Source organism: Echinops telfairi, unplaced genomic scaffold (genome assembly GCF_000313985.2).
Source record: "Echinops telfairi isolate 266 unplaced genomic scaffold, ASM31398v2 ScPeMD7_7424;HRSCAF=8462, whole genome shotgun sequence".
In the NCBI taxonomy this organism is placed as follows: domain Eukaryota; kingdom Metazoa; phylum Chordata; class Mammalia; order Afrosoricida; family Tenrecidae; genus Echinops; species Echinops telfairi.
This window is the reverse complement of record NW_022111324.1, coordinates 93,741,009-93,757,985: the sequence shown is the minus strand read 5'-3', so window position 1 is coordinate 93,757,985 and position 16,977 is coordinate 93,741,009. Positions and strand designations below refer to the sequence as shown.

Here is a 16,977-nt window from a genome sequence, read left to right as displayed (position 1 = left end):
ACAAAACACCCCAAACCTCCAAAAACAAAAAACCTGTCTGCCATCAGTTGACTCCGACTCCTGGAGATCCCATCCGTTCAGGGTACTTAGGACGGGCTATGGTTTTCTGGGTTGTAATCTAGGGAAGCAGGTAGCGAGACCTTTCTCTGTGACACTGTGTGGGTTTGACTGGGCAACTGCTAGGTCAGCAGTCAGGCAAACCATTTATGTCACCCAGGGACCTCATAGTTCTGTTAAACTAATTGAAGATCATAGTTACATTAGTTACTGAGTTTTTTTTAAAAAATTTGTTACGTTTTATATTCTCAATCACTGCCATCAGTTGATTTTGACTAATTGTAACCCCACAGGACTGTCCCATGTGGGTTTCTGAGGCTGTAGATAGTGATTTTTAAGTTATACATGTACACTGATCCTAAATAGTCTTGATATTGTGTAATACCTTAGTGCTTAGGATCAATCTATACAACTTAAAAGACCACTTACAAATGATTGTTCATTTTTACCGCATAAACAGAGAATCATTTGCTGGTGTTTATTAAGGGCATTGACTCAAACTTAAGTGGAGAAACCGAACCTATTGATTGCCAAGTAGATTCCTGCTCATGGTGACCCCATAGAACAGAGTAGACCTGATTCTTAGGCTGGTAATCTTCCTGCGAGCAGACAGCCTCGCCTTTCCCCTGCCTTGTGGTCCCTGGGCTCAAACCTCTGACCCTGTATTTAGGAGCCCATTGCACAACCAGAACTCCTTTTGAGAAACAGAAAAAAAAAGCCTAAATTGAAATGGGATCTGTTGGCTTGGTCTTCTTTTCAAGATTCCAGCCTTTGAAGGAGCCATTATCTATGTGAAGTAAGATAAAACAGTCAACCAATGCCCACTCTGTGTTATTTAGGAGCCCTAGTGGTTTACTGGTTACACGTTGGGTGGCAGTCTGCGTGGTTGGCAGTCGGAAACCACCAGCAGCTCCTCGGGAGAAAGACGGGGCTTTCTGCTCCCATAAACAGTGACAGTCTTGGAAACCCACAGAGGGCCTCTGTGAGTCAGCATTGACTCGATGGCCGTGAGTTTGCGTCTGGTTTTATTTTTTATTTAAATGACTGAATAGGATTCTTCCAAAGCTTCCCTTTACTCTACTTTTCTGCACACTTTTGTGTTTCATTTTCCTTTAGAACCTATGTTACATGGACAACTACAACATGTTCTTATTGGTCCTAAATTTCTGCATATAACAGAGAAGCAGTTTTTATCATTTTGTAGAAATTAAACAGTGCTACAGGGAGAGAAAACTAATCTTAATAAAGCATTACATTAGAAAAGTCACTTTAAGGCAAATTATTATTTTTTATCACTTTATTGGGGGCTCGTACAGCTTTTATCACAATCCATACATCCATCCATTGTGTCAAGCACATTTGTAATATGTTGCCATCATCATTTTCCAAATAGTTTCTTTCTACTTGAACCCTTGATATCAGCTCTTCATTTTTCCTCTTCCCTCCCCCATCCCTTCCTCCCTCATGAACCCTTGATAATTTATAAATTTTTTTTTTCATGTCTTACACTGACCGATGTCTCCCTTCACCCAGTTTTCTGTTACCCGTCCCCCTGGTAGGGGTTATATGTAGATCATTGGGATCAGTTCCCCCTTCCTCCCCCCATCTTTCTCTTCCCCTCCAGGTAGCTCATTATTGGTCCTAGGCAAATTATTTTTATGGTGCCAAACATCTGTTACCGTTTGCACCTAAGCAGAAAGCCTCATAACAAGGATCCAAGATTTTGAAAATCAAAATAAGATAAATAAATGCTCCATGAGGATCAGAAACCAAGCCAAACTCACTGCCATCTAGTTGATGCCAACTCATAGCGACCTGTGAGAAACAGTCGATCGAAATACAGATGCGAAATAGAACCAATCCGAGGAGACTGCTAAACTACTCATAGGGTTGATGCTAACTAGTGCTTTGTTTTGTCTGATTTCCATGTGATTTTTAGTCACAGAGCCCACTATGTCAGGGGATTCTGGGAGCTTTGAGAGACTGTCATGGGTAGACATAGCCCTTGAAGCCTTAGCATCACTCAAGAGTCATGCCATCAGGGCAAAAATTAGTCATGACAGTAGTTTCTGGGTAGTGCAAGTGATTAATACCCTTGTATCTACCAAGAAGTACTGAGGAAGAAAGGTCTGGCAATTCATTTCCAAAAAGTCAGCCATCGAAAAACCTATGGAATCCAGATTTACTTGGACACACATGAGGTTTCCATGAGTCAAGATTTGCACTTGGTTTTTTAAAAAAAGTAATTGTGATCCTGGAGAACTCTTGAAACAGCTACTTTATTAAGCCTTTATAAGGGGGCTTTAGAAAATGTGTTGAAAAGTGGAATTAAAAGATGATGGAATTGTTCCATTAACTTTTTGAAAGCCCCTTGAATTTTTTTTTGTAATCTCCTTTTCATTTATTAGGCGTTGGGGTGCAAATGGTTAAGCACTGAGCTGCTAACTTCAAGGTTGGTGGTTCACATCCACCAGAGGTGCGTTGGAAAAAAGGTCTGGTGATCCACTCTCAAGGTCACAGCTATTGAAAACACAGCTGTGGCACACAGTTCTGCTCTGAGGCACATGAGGTTGCCATGAGTCAGAGTGGACTTGATAGCAGTGGGGATTTGTTGTTAACGATGAGACTGTCTGTATGTGTATGAAGGTATCTGAATTTGGGAAAATGCCGAGTCTCAGGTTTATGGGATTGGGGAGCTAGAATGCCTTGGTTTTACACTTATGTTCAGTGAAGTCCAGTAGGTTAAAGATAATTGGTATTCACCTAGAGCAAAAGAGGAAAGAGAGTCAAGACTAGGAGTAGCCTATGGAATGTGTGCCAGATTGCCTTCATGAACAGGAGACCAGAAGACCTGGATGGTGCCCTGCTGCCATTACTGACTATTTTGATCAAATATTCAATAGAATTCCTGTCAATCCCGGGGAAATACAGAAGTTCACTTTAGCGAAGACTCCAGAGTTCCTGGAATCTTGAAAGTTGGATGAATCCCTGAACGTATTGCCCTGAGAAAATCTTTAAAACTTTGAACAAAAATATCTACTGATGTCCTCTCAAAACAAAGCAATAGTTTAACTTAATGTGTAAAAGTGTCTTCCTTGATTCGTGTGCTCTTTTAAGAACAAACTAGGTGGGATCAGATTGACTCCAGCAACGGGAAAGATTTGACAGGATGCTTAGAGGGCTGTGAATTTGTGAGCCGAGAGGACAAACTCAGGAAAAAATGGCTTCCCAACTCAAAGAACGTACTCAATGTCCTTAAATGGCACACATCGAAGCTTTTCAATTATTTTAGGCTTAGTTTTATTTTTTAATAAAAAATTTAATATATTTCTTTTTCTTTGGACATAATACAAATATGCAAATCAACAGTACAATCCGTATCACAACTCTTGTAGGTTTTTCTGTGTATATTCTCAATCCCAACAACAAAATAAAATAAAACCGTATATGCAGGGTCTGTCATATGTGAACTTCATTCTGCAGAGCACACAGTTTACTGGCAAAAGTTTAGCTATTCGTATTTGTGAGTTTTCCCCGTGCATTAGGTTGCCAGTGAATTCCTTAAGAGATTAATTTTATCCTTATTTTGATTTTTTACAGGATGTTCATAAGAATGGAAGCACTGTTTCCTTGCCAGATTCCTTATTGCTGTAGTTCATGAACCTTCTGAATCTTGGGGAAGAGCCTGCATTGAATGATGATAAACCTGTCACCAGCCTAAGGAGTCTGAGGGAAAAACAAAAAGAGTAAAAGAAGCATTTAAATTTCTCTTCAACAAGAAAGTCATTTCCATCAACCATTCCTGCCGCATTTTTTCCGAGATGAACCGATATACAACCATGAGGCAGTTGGGGGACGGCACCTATGGCAGTGTGCTTATGGGCAAGAGCAACGAGTCGGGGGAGCTGGTGGCCATCAAGAGGTACCGTGTGCAGCAGGGCGAGGCTTACCCACAAAGCGTTCACCTTGATTGTCCCTTGCTTGGTTGAGAGTTGACAGGGGCACAGGGAGGCCAGCTTGGCTAATGTAGAATGTCCTTCTGCAGAACACATGGCCCCCAGAGGATGTCTGCTGATCTTTGTGGATTATTATTTTAGTGCTTTGGTTTGTCCATCGACCTCGATAAACCAGAAATTACACGTGCTCTGTTTTTTATGCACAATACATATGGCCTGACACTGAGCTGGGAGAGCTTGGGATAGTGTTAGAATTTAAGTTTGCACTTTCAGAGTTGAGCTTCTTATTTCTTTAAGACAATAAGGCCTCAAATCAGATGATCTTCAGAGCATCAAACTGAATTCTGAGTGGCATATCGTGTTTTCCAGGCCTTGCCAATTAAGTAGAACAATAATTGCTGGTTTTAGACCAACTGCCTTCTCTATTGCTGCATAACAGATTACCTCCAAACGTTGTGACTTGAATCAGGACCAAACTCATTCACTCACACAGTTTCTGTGAGTCGGGATTCAGATGTGGTTTTGCTGGAGGGTTCTGGTTCAGAATTGTTTAGCAGGACAGTTGATGTGGTGAAATACTGTTGTAGAACGATCCCTTCGGCAAAAGAGTAGTGACTTAGGAATGGACACAGGATGACCTTGGTTAGAGGTGGTGGTGGCCGCATTTAGGGAAATAGCACTGGGGACGGGCACAGTACCCTCACTGAAGGGATAGGTAGGAGGTGGATGCTATAGGACCTGGTGGCTGGGCATAAACAAACAACTCAACTCACTGCCATCAGGTCAATGCCGACGCATTGCATCCCTATAGGACAGGGTGGAACTGTCCCTGTGATTTAAAATTTTTAAAAATTAGGACAAGTCCAGCCTACCTCGGGAGATGTGGGCATGAGGGGGCAGAGGTGGTTCTGTGACAGGGAAGGGAAAAGCCTAGGCTTAGGGATTAGGAACTGGAGCTCCATTTTGGGCATAGTGACTACATTGCCTATATTTAAAAACAACCCCACTGCTATCGAGTCGAGTCCAACTTATAGAAACCTTGTAGAGGGATTCCGATGCTGAAAATCTTACCAGGAGCATTCTGTCTCATGTTTTCCCCACTGTGGGACTGTTGGGTTTGAACTGCCGGCCAGGCTGGTAGCAGCCCAGCCGTTAGAGAGACTTGAGTGAATGTCCTACAAGCAACTGAGTCTTTGCTCCACACAGAGAGCCCTAGGATGCAAAGGATGAGCCCTGAAACAGCCCTGAGAAGGAGCCACTAGTGAAAGAGGTGCACCGTGGAGAGTATTAAAAAGATTTGAATCCAAGGAAAATATCTTTTTTTTCTTTTTTTGGGGGGGTGTCTTTATATTATTATTATTATATTTAAATCATTTTATTAGGGGCTCATACAACTCTTATCACAATCCATACACACATCAATTGTGTAAAGACACATCAATTGTGTAAAGCGCATTTGTACATTCATTGCCCTCATCATTCTCAAAACATTTTCTCTCTATTTAAACCCCTGGCATTAGGTCCTCATTTTTCCCCTCCCTCCCCGCTCCCCCTTCCCTCATGAGCCCGTGATAGTTTATAAATTGTTATTTTGTCATATCTTGCCCTGTCCGAAGTCTCCCTTCACCCACTTTTCTGTTGTCCGTCCCCCAGGGAGGAGGTCACATAAAGTTCCTTGTAATTGGTTCCCTCTTTCCTACCCACTCTCCCTCTACCCTCCCTTTTCGCCACTCACACCACTGGTCCTGTAATACTTCATTGAGGAGCCCTGGTTGGGCTGCTAACTGCAAGGTCAGCGGTTTGAACCCACCAGCCACTCTGCTGGAGAAAGAGGAGGCTTTCTGCTCCTGTTATGATTTGTAATCTCAGAAACCCTAGGGAGCAGTGACGCTCTGTTCGTAGAGTCTCTGTGAATCAGGATTGACTCAGTGACAATGAGTTTGGTTGTGGTTTAATTCTTTACATATTTCCAAAGAGTATTAGACTCTTTGCAGAGGCTCTGGACTGCAGGAATTACTCTAATTAATAAAGGTAATTAAGTTTTCTAGAATCTTCTAGAGCATCTTAAAAGAGATTATAACACTATAGGAAAGCAATAGAGTATATATATTTTATTTTGCATAATTCGAGTTTGTAATTCCCATACCTGAAGAAACATTTTTAAGAATGTGAGTCGTGTTTTTTCTTGTCTCATAGTTCATGTGGTACCTAGAAACCTGTTCGTATGAAAATGCAGCCCCTAGCTGGTGGAGGAGTCCCGGGGTTAAGTGCTTGGCTGCTAATGAAGAGTGGCAGTTTAGCCCTCGCGCTGTCTGCGGGAGAAAGATGTGGTGGTCTGCTTCCATAAAGTTTGCAGCCTTGGAAACCCTGGGCAGTTCCACTCTTTCTATGGAGTCATCACAATTGGAAGTCTGTTGGTGTAGTGGTTACCAGTGGAGTTGGGCTGCTGACTGCAGGGTCAGCAGTTCCAAGCCACCAACTACCACTCCGTGGTAGAAAGATGAGTCTGTCAACTCTTATAAAGATTTACAGTCACAAGAAATTTCGAGGGCATTTCTGCTCCGTTGTAGGGTCAGTGTGAATCAGAGTCAATTTGATAGCAGTGGGTTTGATTTTTCACTACTGTGGTATGTACTCGTATCATGGAATTGCCTTATCTATGAAATAAATACATTTTTTTATTTATTATTCTCTGATGGTAACCACCATTGGATGGTGAAGAGAGAGTAAAGAACAACACAGAAGAAAGATGTTGCGAAAATTTGGTTACTTTTGCATTTTTCTGTCAAATCACTTAATTGATGAACCTCTTATTTAAAACTGAGATAATGGGTTGTCAAATAAATCATTCAATGAAATTGGCTGTCAAAACTTGTGATTTCCTCACCCATTTTTAATGGAAGGACAATGTTCCATTTTTAGCTTGCAGGTACCAGAAAGAGAGAGTTTTGGGAGGGGCTCAGAAAAGGACGACTGGGCTGATTAAAGAAATGTAAGAACTTGCCCCAAAAGGAAGGTTAATAGTAATTCTTTCTCTTTGGGGTCAAACAGAATTTCAGTTACCACATTGACTGCCAAGAAGAGCCTGAAGATAAACCGAAGGATTTTCTTTTGATGAAGAAAACTCACTGCCCTAGAGTTGCTTCAAACTCATAGCAACCTTATAGAACAGGGAAAACCGCCCCTGTGGGTTTCTGAGACTGTAACTCTTTACAGGAGTAGAAAGCCTTATCGTTCTCCCACAGAGCGGCTGGTAGTTTCAAACTTCTGACCTTGTGATTAGTAGTAGCCCATTGAGTAACCACTACACCAGGAAACGGAAATACCCTCCCTTACCCAGATGAAAATAGCAGTAGAGTAAGAAAATCAATGTGCGATGTATGTCTTTGAATCCTCAGTCCATGAACACTAAACTTTTTTCTTTTAAATTTGCTTCAGGATGAAGAGAAAGTTCTACTCTTGGGATGAGTGTATGAACCTAAGAGAAGTTAAGGTAAAATCCTAAAGGTGAAAAGCACCTGCGACGGTCTTTGCTGCCTATCTCACAATGATCTCATTTCGAAGGAGGGCAATCAAGGAGATAATTCTGTTTGCTGGTGGCAAAATGTACTGTGTGCAGTTTGAAACAACCAGCCGCTCCCTGGGAAAAAGATGAAGTTTTCTGCTCCTAAAAAGATTTCCAATCTTGGAAACCCACAAGGGCAATTCTACTCTGTCCTATAGGCTCGCTGTGTGTCAGATTCGACTTGCTGGCAGTGAGTGAGTTTGAGTGGGTAGCATTCCAAAGATAATGATGTTTATGTTTTCCGAATTAATTTTCTTATATATTTAAACCCTTTAGATAATTATTTACAAAGTAGAGCATCAGTTTTACATTCAACAATTCACACACATTTTGTTTCAACGCATCCATTTAATTAATTTATTTATTCTATATTGTGAAACATTTCTTTAAAAAATTTTTAAATTTAATTAATTAATTTTATTATTATTTTTAATCATTTTATTAGGGGTACATAAAACTCTTATCACAATCCATACATACATCAGTTGTATAAAGCACATTTGTACATTCATTGCTCTCAACTTCAAAACATTTGCTCTCCATATAAGCTCCTGGCATCAGCTCCTCATTTTTCCCTCTCCCTCCCCACTCCCCTCCCTCATGAATCCTTGATAATTTATAAATTATTATTTGTCATATTGTGCACTGTCCGATGTCTCCCTTCACCCACTTTTCTGTTGTCCGTCCCCCAGGGAGGAGGTTATATGTAGATCCTTGTAATCAGTTCCCCCTTTGCAACCCACCCTCCATTCACCCTCCCGGTATCGCCACTCACTGGTTCCTGAAGGGATCATCCACCCTGGGTTCCCTGGGTTTCCAGTTCCTATCTTTACCAGTGTACATCCCCTGGTCTAGCCAGATTTGTAAGGTAGAATTGGGATCATGATAGTGGGGGGAGGAAGCATTTAGGAACTAGAGGAAAGTTGTATGTTTCATCTTTGCTACACTGCACTCTGACTGGATTCTCTCCTCCCTGTGACCCTGTAAGGGGATGTCCAATTGCCTACAGATGGGCTTTGGGTCTCCACTCCACACTCCCCCTTATTCACAATGATATGATTTTTTGTTCTTTGATGCCTGATACCTGATCCCTTGGACATCTCGTGATCATGCAGGCTGGTGTGATTCTTCCATGTGAGCTTTGTTTCTTCTGAGCTAGATGGCCGCTTGTTTACCTTCAAGCCTTTAAGACCCCAGATGCTATATCTTTTGATAGCCGGGCACCATCAGCTTTCTTCACCACATTTGCTTATACACCCACTTTGTCTTCAGTGATCGTGTCAGGCAGGTGAGTATCATGGAATGCCAGTTTAATAGAACACCGTATTCTTGCATTGAGGGAGTACTTGCCAACTCATCCATTTTAATCTCCTAAATCTCACTTCCTCCCAATTTTCTAAAGTAATTTTAGCTCAAAACAGCATGATATCATCAAAGGAAAGGTAATATTTGAAATTGTTATTGTTGATATGTGCTGTCAAGTTGATTCTGACTCTTACCCTGTAAGGCAGAGTGGAATTGTCTCACAGGGTTTCCAAGGCTTTAATATTTACAGAAGCAGAAAGTTTCAACTTTCTCAAGTGGCTGGTGAGTTCGAACCACTGACCCTTTATTGGCATTCAAATGCTTAACCGCTGCCCCAAGAGGGCATTTGTTTATAAGTGGCTCTATGCCATTTGGGAAGAAAGATGAGGCTTCTTACTCCATAAAGACTTACAGTCCCTGAAACCCACAGGGACAGTTCTACGTTGTCCTTTGGGGTCGATGTGAGTTGGAATTGACTCGGTGGCAGTGGGTGAGTGATATGCCATTTATGTATGTTTTATACTGTATGATGTGGAGAGATTTTTGGAGGCTTTTGCATGGAATTTTACATGATTCTGTCAGAAAAATACAAGTTGAATTGACAAAAGTGTGTGTTATATTTAAACCAATGACCCTCCCGCTCCCACCACCACCAGAAAAAGAGTAGCTGCAAAGGCTCCCTATGTACAATCAAATAGCTCAGGAGTTTTGGTTCCTTGGTTTAACATCATGGTTTCACGAGGCATCCCAGATAGTTGGCCTAATCCTGTGTTTGGTATTTCTGTCCTACCACCTAGTTTGTTGTATAGTGCCTGGGGTCTTAAAAACTTATAAGCAGCTATCGAAGGCACAGTTAGTTTCTGTACACTACGCAACAGAGGAAAGAGTCAGGGATAGAAGGAAAAAATAGATTGTGCGACTAATTGTTTCCATGAGATCTGAAAAAAACCTATGATACCCACTTCGTACCACTGAACATTTTAATAAAGTATTTTATAGAATTATTTAATCAAAGAGGAGAAATAACAGGACATAATTTTTTTTAAAATCTCATGGAATCCAGCCTTTCTGGAACTATGAAGGGTGGCATGAACCCATAAAACTTTTGCCCTAAGATAATCTTTAAGTTGAATAATTTGACTACTATATGTCTTGATATGCTTTGGTGGGGTTTAATCTATTTGATGTTTCTCTGCTTCCTGCATAGTTATCGCCTCCTCCTTTGTAGTATTGGGGGAATTTTCTTCCATGAATCCCTCACTGTTTTAACTGTAGATTTATTTGCTCTTCCTGCTCTGGCACACCAATCATTAGAATGTCGTTTTCCTCCATGGCATGCCGCATCCTCCTCAGGCTTTCTTCAGATGATTTTGCTTTTTTGTTTGATTGTTTCTCTAGTTGGCTGTGGTCTCCTTGGTTGTCTTCAAGTTCAGGGATTTGATTTTCTTCCATTCTGTTGCTCAGATCTTGTACTGTTTTGTATTTCTTCTAACTCATTACTAAATATCCTTTGGGTGTGAGGTTTTTAGTATCTCCATTTATTCTTTTGTTTTCTGGATTGATCCCCTGATCTCTTGTAGGGCTGTAAGCACCATTCTCTTGTATCCTTTTTCGTGGTCGCACTGTAGATGATGAGTAGGCTTCTGAGTTGTGTGGGATCAGATGGGAGCTGGAAATCATACTGTGTGGACATGAGGAGGGAGCGATAGTTGGGTGGGTAGGAGGAATAGGAGATAGGTGCTCTAGAGTAGGTTTAAGTGGTGGTGTTAATCATAGGAAGCCTTCCTGTTAACTATAGTAATTTTTGATGAGTTAGAAGAGAGGCTTTAAGAGGTATGTTATTACTTGGTGGGTTATGAGAGTGTGGGTTACTGAAGTGGGGGAGCGAGGTCTTGAGGTAATGGTGTTTGGGGTAGGTGAGGGGTATATTAAATCTACCTCACTTATCGACCCTGTATAATATATAGGGAGAGTATAGCCAGTCTGTTACTGAGTTTGGAGCAGAAGGCCCTTCTTTCAGTGGGCACCTATTCTCCAGGAGGGACAGTCCCCTGTTATATTGTGGAGCAGCACAGTCCATTCTTCACGCCAGCATCCCAGGGGGGAAATGGGCTATTGGAGTGAGGCCCAAGGAGGGAAGCTCCCAGAGCGTTCAAGTTGTGTTCCTATCTTACCGGGGTGGTGGTTGGTGGGGGTGGATTCCCGTTTGAGTTAGCTGGGAGTTCCTATCTGGCTGCCGTGAGAGCTGTGCCCTTGCAAAGAGGTGGGGAGAGGGCATCAGTAAGGCAGTAAAACTATGAAAGCTCTGGTTTGCAGGCCCAGCCTCCAGGGCTCCCAGTAGTCTTTGAGGGCATGGGACCCCAGGCTCTACTTGGGGTTGGTCTGACTTGGGATGAGAGAGGAGGCTGACACCCCCCAGCCCACTGGGCCCACTGAGCTGAGGGAGAAAGGAGACCTCAGCAAACTACTGTGTTCTCTGGGCAAAAATCAGAGAGAGTGGTCTAAAATATTCCCAGAGTGCTGAGAATCCAGGTCCTGTGAAAATTCTCAGAATTGGCCTTCTCACCACACCAGGGGAGTTCCAGACAGGGGATTCTATCTTGGTGCCATCTTCCCATGTCCTTCCCCTCCAATGATCTTTAAACCTTAAGCCAAAAATACCATCTAAAGACCATAGATTCAGCTTAAAACCAAACACCAGTATAACACCCCAAGAGATCTGCCTTAATCATAATACTGTTTTTAAAACAAGTTTTATTGATATATAATTCATGTGCCATATAATTCAGTGGCTTAAATATATTTAAAAGAGTTGTACAATTAGTTTTAGAACATTTTCTTTATTCTTGTTCCCGTTGTTATTAGCTCCCTATTCTCCCCCAGCCTCTTCTGCCATAACCCTAAGGAGTTATTGAATTACTGTCTCTCTGAATTACCTACCCTGGATTTCAAGTAAAGAAAGTTATACAAAAACCCCAGTGACAACAACAAAATAAATCACAGAGAAAACCTCAAATACAAAAGAAAGCTGAAAACAATAGAAACTAGAACAAATTGAAAATGGATCAAAAAGGAAAAGAAATAATACTATATTAAATTTTAACTTAACTATTATCTCCAGTGATCCACTTTCAAGTACACTATGTCTGAGCACAAGGTGATTCAATCCATAGTCAGTGGTTCTGAGGGAGTTCAGTGGAGGCTCAATCTGAATTGGGTCTCTGCATATCCACTGATATCCACTGTCTTCTGCAAACCGAGCACTCAGAATGTAAGTTCTGAGTTCTGATCTTGGATTTTATTTTGTACAATCCTTAGATCACATGGACTGGTGTACTCATTTGTGGAGAACTTAATACTCTTTTAAGAATTATTTTGGGGCATGAGATTGGCAATAACAACTGGAAAGGATAGGAATTTTAGAAGGCAGTGAGTTTATGCTAACTGGTGGAAACAACTCAGGAAAGGAGGATGAGAATGGTTGTGTAACGTGAAGAATGCATTCTGCGTGATTGAAGTATACTTGTAGAAACTTGGTGTGTGTTTTTCCTGTGTACATTTGTTGTATTGGGCGTAATCAATCCACACCACTTATCAATAATTAAGCCTTCATTAACAGTTGGTTCAAGAGGGGGCTATCACCCTGAAAAAACATAGTTACAGTTTTATAGTTTTAGGGGTTTTATCTTTAAGGTAGAGGACTGGCTTAAAGGGCAGGGAAACATGCAGGCAGTTACAGTTTTACTTATTAGGTAGGCAGGATACTGGGAGGGTGGAGGGGGTGCTAGAGAGAACAACAGCTTCAGGTGATAACTCAGAGTCTGACAGGATAGTTTCTATTTTTTGCTAATTGGGCAGGTCCAGAGTTATCTCCAGAGTGGCAAGGTTTTTCAGAAGATAGGGAAGGGGAAGGCAAGGGTAGGGAAAAGCTAGCTGCTAGCAGGGGATTGGAAACAGATGAAAACAAAATGGAGGGAACTGATTACAAGGATCTACATGTGACCTCCTCCCTGGGGGATGGACAACAGAAAAGTGGGTGAAGGGAGACGTCGGACAGGGAAAGTTATGACAAAATAATAATTTATAAATTATCAAGGGCTCATGAGGGAGGGGAAGCGGGGAGGGAGGGGAAAATGAGGACCTAATGCCGGGTGCTTAAGTGGAGAGCAAATGTTTTGAGAATGATGAGGACAATGAATGTACAAATGTGCTTTACACAATTGATGTATGTATGGATTGTGATAAGAGTTGTATGAGCCCCTAATAAAACGATTATTAAAAAAAAAAGAAAATGGAGTTTTCCATGCTGAACCTTGGTTATTACACTCTCAGGGGAACAAAAAGAAATAAGATAATTTTTTTTTTAAGTGAAAGGTTAAAAAAATAGTTACAGCTTACTTTAGGTATTCTGATATATTTTAATTATGTAGATATTAAAATGTAACTTATTAACAAATCCAGAAGAAAAAGGTACAGTCATTATTATAAATAGCATTAATGAGATTTTGCTAATTTTTTTAACCTTGCTGTAAGAATTTAATACTTATTTGCTGTATTTCAGTCTCTGAAGAAGCTTAATCATGCCAATGTGATTAAACTGAAAGAAGTTATCAGAGAAAATGACCATCTTTATTTTATATTTGAATATATGAAAGAAAATCTCTATCAATTAATGAAAGACAGGTATGCCCATATTTTGTGAACACACAGTTTTTTCTATTACTTCTTCCATGATTCCTTGATATTGTCAATATACTGTACTTTAACAATATCTAGATTTAATATTGCAAGAGATAAATTTAAATCAACTAGTTCTCCTACCTTTTTCAAAGAATAACATCTGACACTGAGAACCAGCTGCATACACAGGTGCTTTTTGTTGTTGTTTTCTTAATTTCTTAAAAGTTAAGATAGACTTTTGTGCAAACATTACTGTATAGCTATGATTTTTAAATGAATTCATCTATAGTTCAATGCTGTGTAATAAAGTTGGCCTTGGGCAAATTGAGTAAAATATCTTCATTGCCCTCACAAGCATCTTGTGACATTCCAATGAAAGAGGGAAAAACTGAATGAAGTAACTTTTGAGAGAAGCTCTAATAAACTCATTCATCAAAACACATAAACAGTGATGAGACTTAATACACCAATGCCAAGGAAATTCCGAGTTTAACTTTTTAAACATAAGAACAGAATCTCTAACGAGGTCTTGAGTCACTCCCTGTGGGCTGAGGGGAAAATGCTGTTCTGGTGGTAGCTACGTGTCACACCTTGGAGATAAATAGCTACTTACCCGCTATGAATACCAGCATTGTTTAGCAAAAGCCTGTAAAATAATTTAGAAGTAAAAAAATATATATACTTTAGAAGTAAGTTAACTTTTGAGTGTAATAGCATTGATTTCTCTCTCACATTTTTTAATTAAAAAACACATATAATCAGTGTTTTTTAATTAAAGTTTTTTTCAGTCATGTTATTTCCTTTTTCAGAAAATGTTTTTGAATGCCTATTATTCTCCAGATAGATACTATACCATTAATAATAGCCAAAATAAAAGAAAATTTCTTTTTTAGCATTTTTTATTGTAAATTAGGCAGGGGGTTATGTTATATCAACTTTGTAGCCAACAGTTTAGACTACTAACCAAACCCAACATTAGTTTACCCTTTACATGCTCCAGTGAAAGAAATTTTCTTATTGCTAAAATCAGTTTTCATTCTTTTACATTTCTTTTCTAGCTCTCTTAGGTGGGTACATATGCATTTAGCTTAGTTATAATTTTAATAGTAGTAAAATATTTTATTTGATTAATTGACTTTGAAGTGCTTTTTCCATGATAAACAGGCTTCAGCAGATACTGTATTTTCCTGTTCTGTTAAATGGTTATACCAAAGTGTACATACTTACTAACTTACAAATTCTCAAATTCTAGTGGTAGAATAAGTTGATAATTACAGTACGGAATATTGATTAATTGAACAGTCATTAAAGGTGATAAAGATTATGAAATACATTTTCAGTTATTCATGACCTTCAGTATTTTTAACTTTTTCTTGTGAACGAGATGAAGTCTACAAAGCAGAGTGTAGTTTCCCATGTAATGTGTTACGTACTCCTGATTCAGCGTGTCCATTGCGATACTCTCTGTGTGCCCTCGCTTGCCCCTGTGTCTTTGGTGCCCGTTCTTCCTTCTTCCCACCCCTCCGAACCTTGTCCTTAGGTATATGCTGCCATTTTCGGTTTTAAATGGTTCATTATTCCTGACACAGAAGTAAGTTCAATTCCACATCTGAAAGGCAAAGGCTAGAGTGTTGGGGTCCCACCAGGCTCTATCCAACTCGTAAACCTGGTCTCTGCTCTGATTTTGAATTCTGTTGCACATTTACCCCACTCTCTGCAGGACCTTCTAAAGTGATCCTCTTAAGAGCAATTGGTAGTGGTGGGCAGGCACCCTCTAGTTCTTCTGGTCTCAGGGTTGGGGAGACAAATGTTTGTGTGGCCCATTAGTCCATTGGACTAATTATTTCCATTGTGTATTTCAGTTTTTGTCATTCTTCTCACCTCCGGACAATGAGAGACCGATAGTTGTCACCTTCAATGGTGCTCATCAGAGTAGCATGTAGAACATTTTCTTTGTGGTGTATGTTATGCCAGCTGACCCTGGTGTTCCCCAAGACCCTGGTCCTGATCCCCCAGGCTCAGTAACTAGTTTTCCCAGTTATACATAAGAAGGTTAAGATTAGGAAAATACTTTTATTTTTTTAAATCATTTTATTGGAGCTGTACAGCTCTTATCACAATCCATACGTCCATCCATTGTGTCAAGCACATTTGTACATATGTTGCCATCATCATTCTCAAAGCATTTTCTTTCTACTTGACTCCTTGATATCAGCTTCTCAATTTTTGCCTCCCTTCCCCACTATCCCTCCCTCATGATGAAAATACTTTTAAATGGATAAAAAAACAAACCAAAATTATATATATGAAGGAGATTTTTTTAATTCATGGAAAAAACCTGTGTCTTTCAATTTTGTTTCCATGAACTTTCTGAAGCCCTGCCATAGATAACTTTGATAGCAAATATGACAGTTATATATGAAATTATTATGACTAGATTAGAATACTGAATAAATGAACATAGTATTTTAAAGTGTTACAATTGTGGAGATAGTCTTCTCAGCCTCTATAATGATATATGGACTTACATTGAGATATACTTGAAGGAAGAACTAAAGATGTAAGTACATGAAATATGCTTATCCAGTTTTTATAAAATATATAAGCTGACAGATGGTTAGTGGGATAGCAAAACAATTAAAAAATCAACTTCTCAATTTTATCATTTAATTCAGGATCACTAAATTAAATGGGAGTAAAAGTGATAATTATTATTTAGAATAGTACTCAGGGTCAAAGACATATATTTGACCATTGTTAGTAGTCCATGATGGAGGGTTACTTGAGGTTAGTGGCGTTCTTGCATTCTGTTTGCCGTAGTTTAATTTTCTGAATATTGTGTAGAATGTGAAAATTGATCTGAAAGCCCCTTATTCAGTGAAACTTCCTTTCAGTTTCAGTTGAACATTATACACAAACCTCTGCTCTGATGCTATCAATACATCTTAAGCTCATAACATTTATTAAAATTTAGTTACTGCCAAGGATAAAGATTTTGTTTACTTTGAAATGTCCTGCTTATGAATGAGTTTTAGACATTTCAATAGTATATGATCATTACTCTTTCAAATTTGAGATGAGCGTAATGTTTATCTTTCTCTGTTGTATCTTTCCAACCTTATGGAATGGTGGGACTTTTTAGCACATAATATAAGCAGATATTATCGTTAACACTATAAGGTTGAATAATAGGCTGTTGGCTCTAAAAATGGATCCAAATCATTCATGATGATAGAAAATCTTAGAAAAAAATTGACATTTAGTGCCTTAGAAGCTTCAAATAATGATACCTTTATAGTACGACCCCAGGGTCAAAGAATTAGATGTGGATTGCTTACATTTGCAGCATAGCAATAATTAATAAAGAGTTGTTCTGTCCAGAGCTGTAGCTTCCAAGTCACTTGTGGCTTTTGA

General features: G+C 39.7%; 1 protein-coding gene across 4 annotated transcripts in view; it reads left to right on the top strand.

Moving 5' to 3' along the window:
* Positions 1-16,977, top strand: part of MAK (male germ cell associated kinase) — a 62,004-nt gene that overhangs the window by 4,145 nt on the left and 40,882 nt on the right. For all 4 annotated transcript variants that reach the window (XM_045298250.1, XM_004712190.3, XM_045298248.1 and 1 more), the window contains exons 2-4: positions 3,658-3,979; positions 7,452-7,506; positions 13,445-13,566. In XM_045298250.1, the coding sequence (XP_045154185.1) occupies positions 3,879-3,979; positions 7,452-7,506; positions 13,445-13,566 (278 nt within the window). In that variant the 5' untranslated portion in view covers positions 3,658-3,878. The remainder of the gene's footprint in view (positions 1-3,657; positions 3,980-7,451; positions 7,507-13,444; positions 13,567-16,977) is intronic.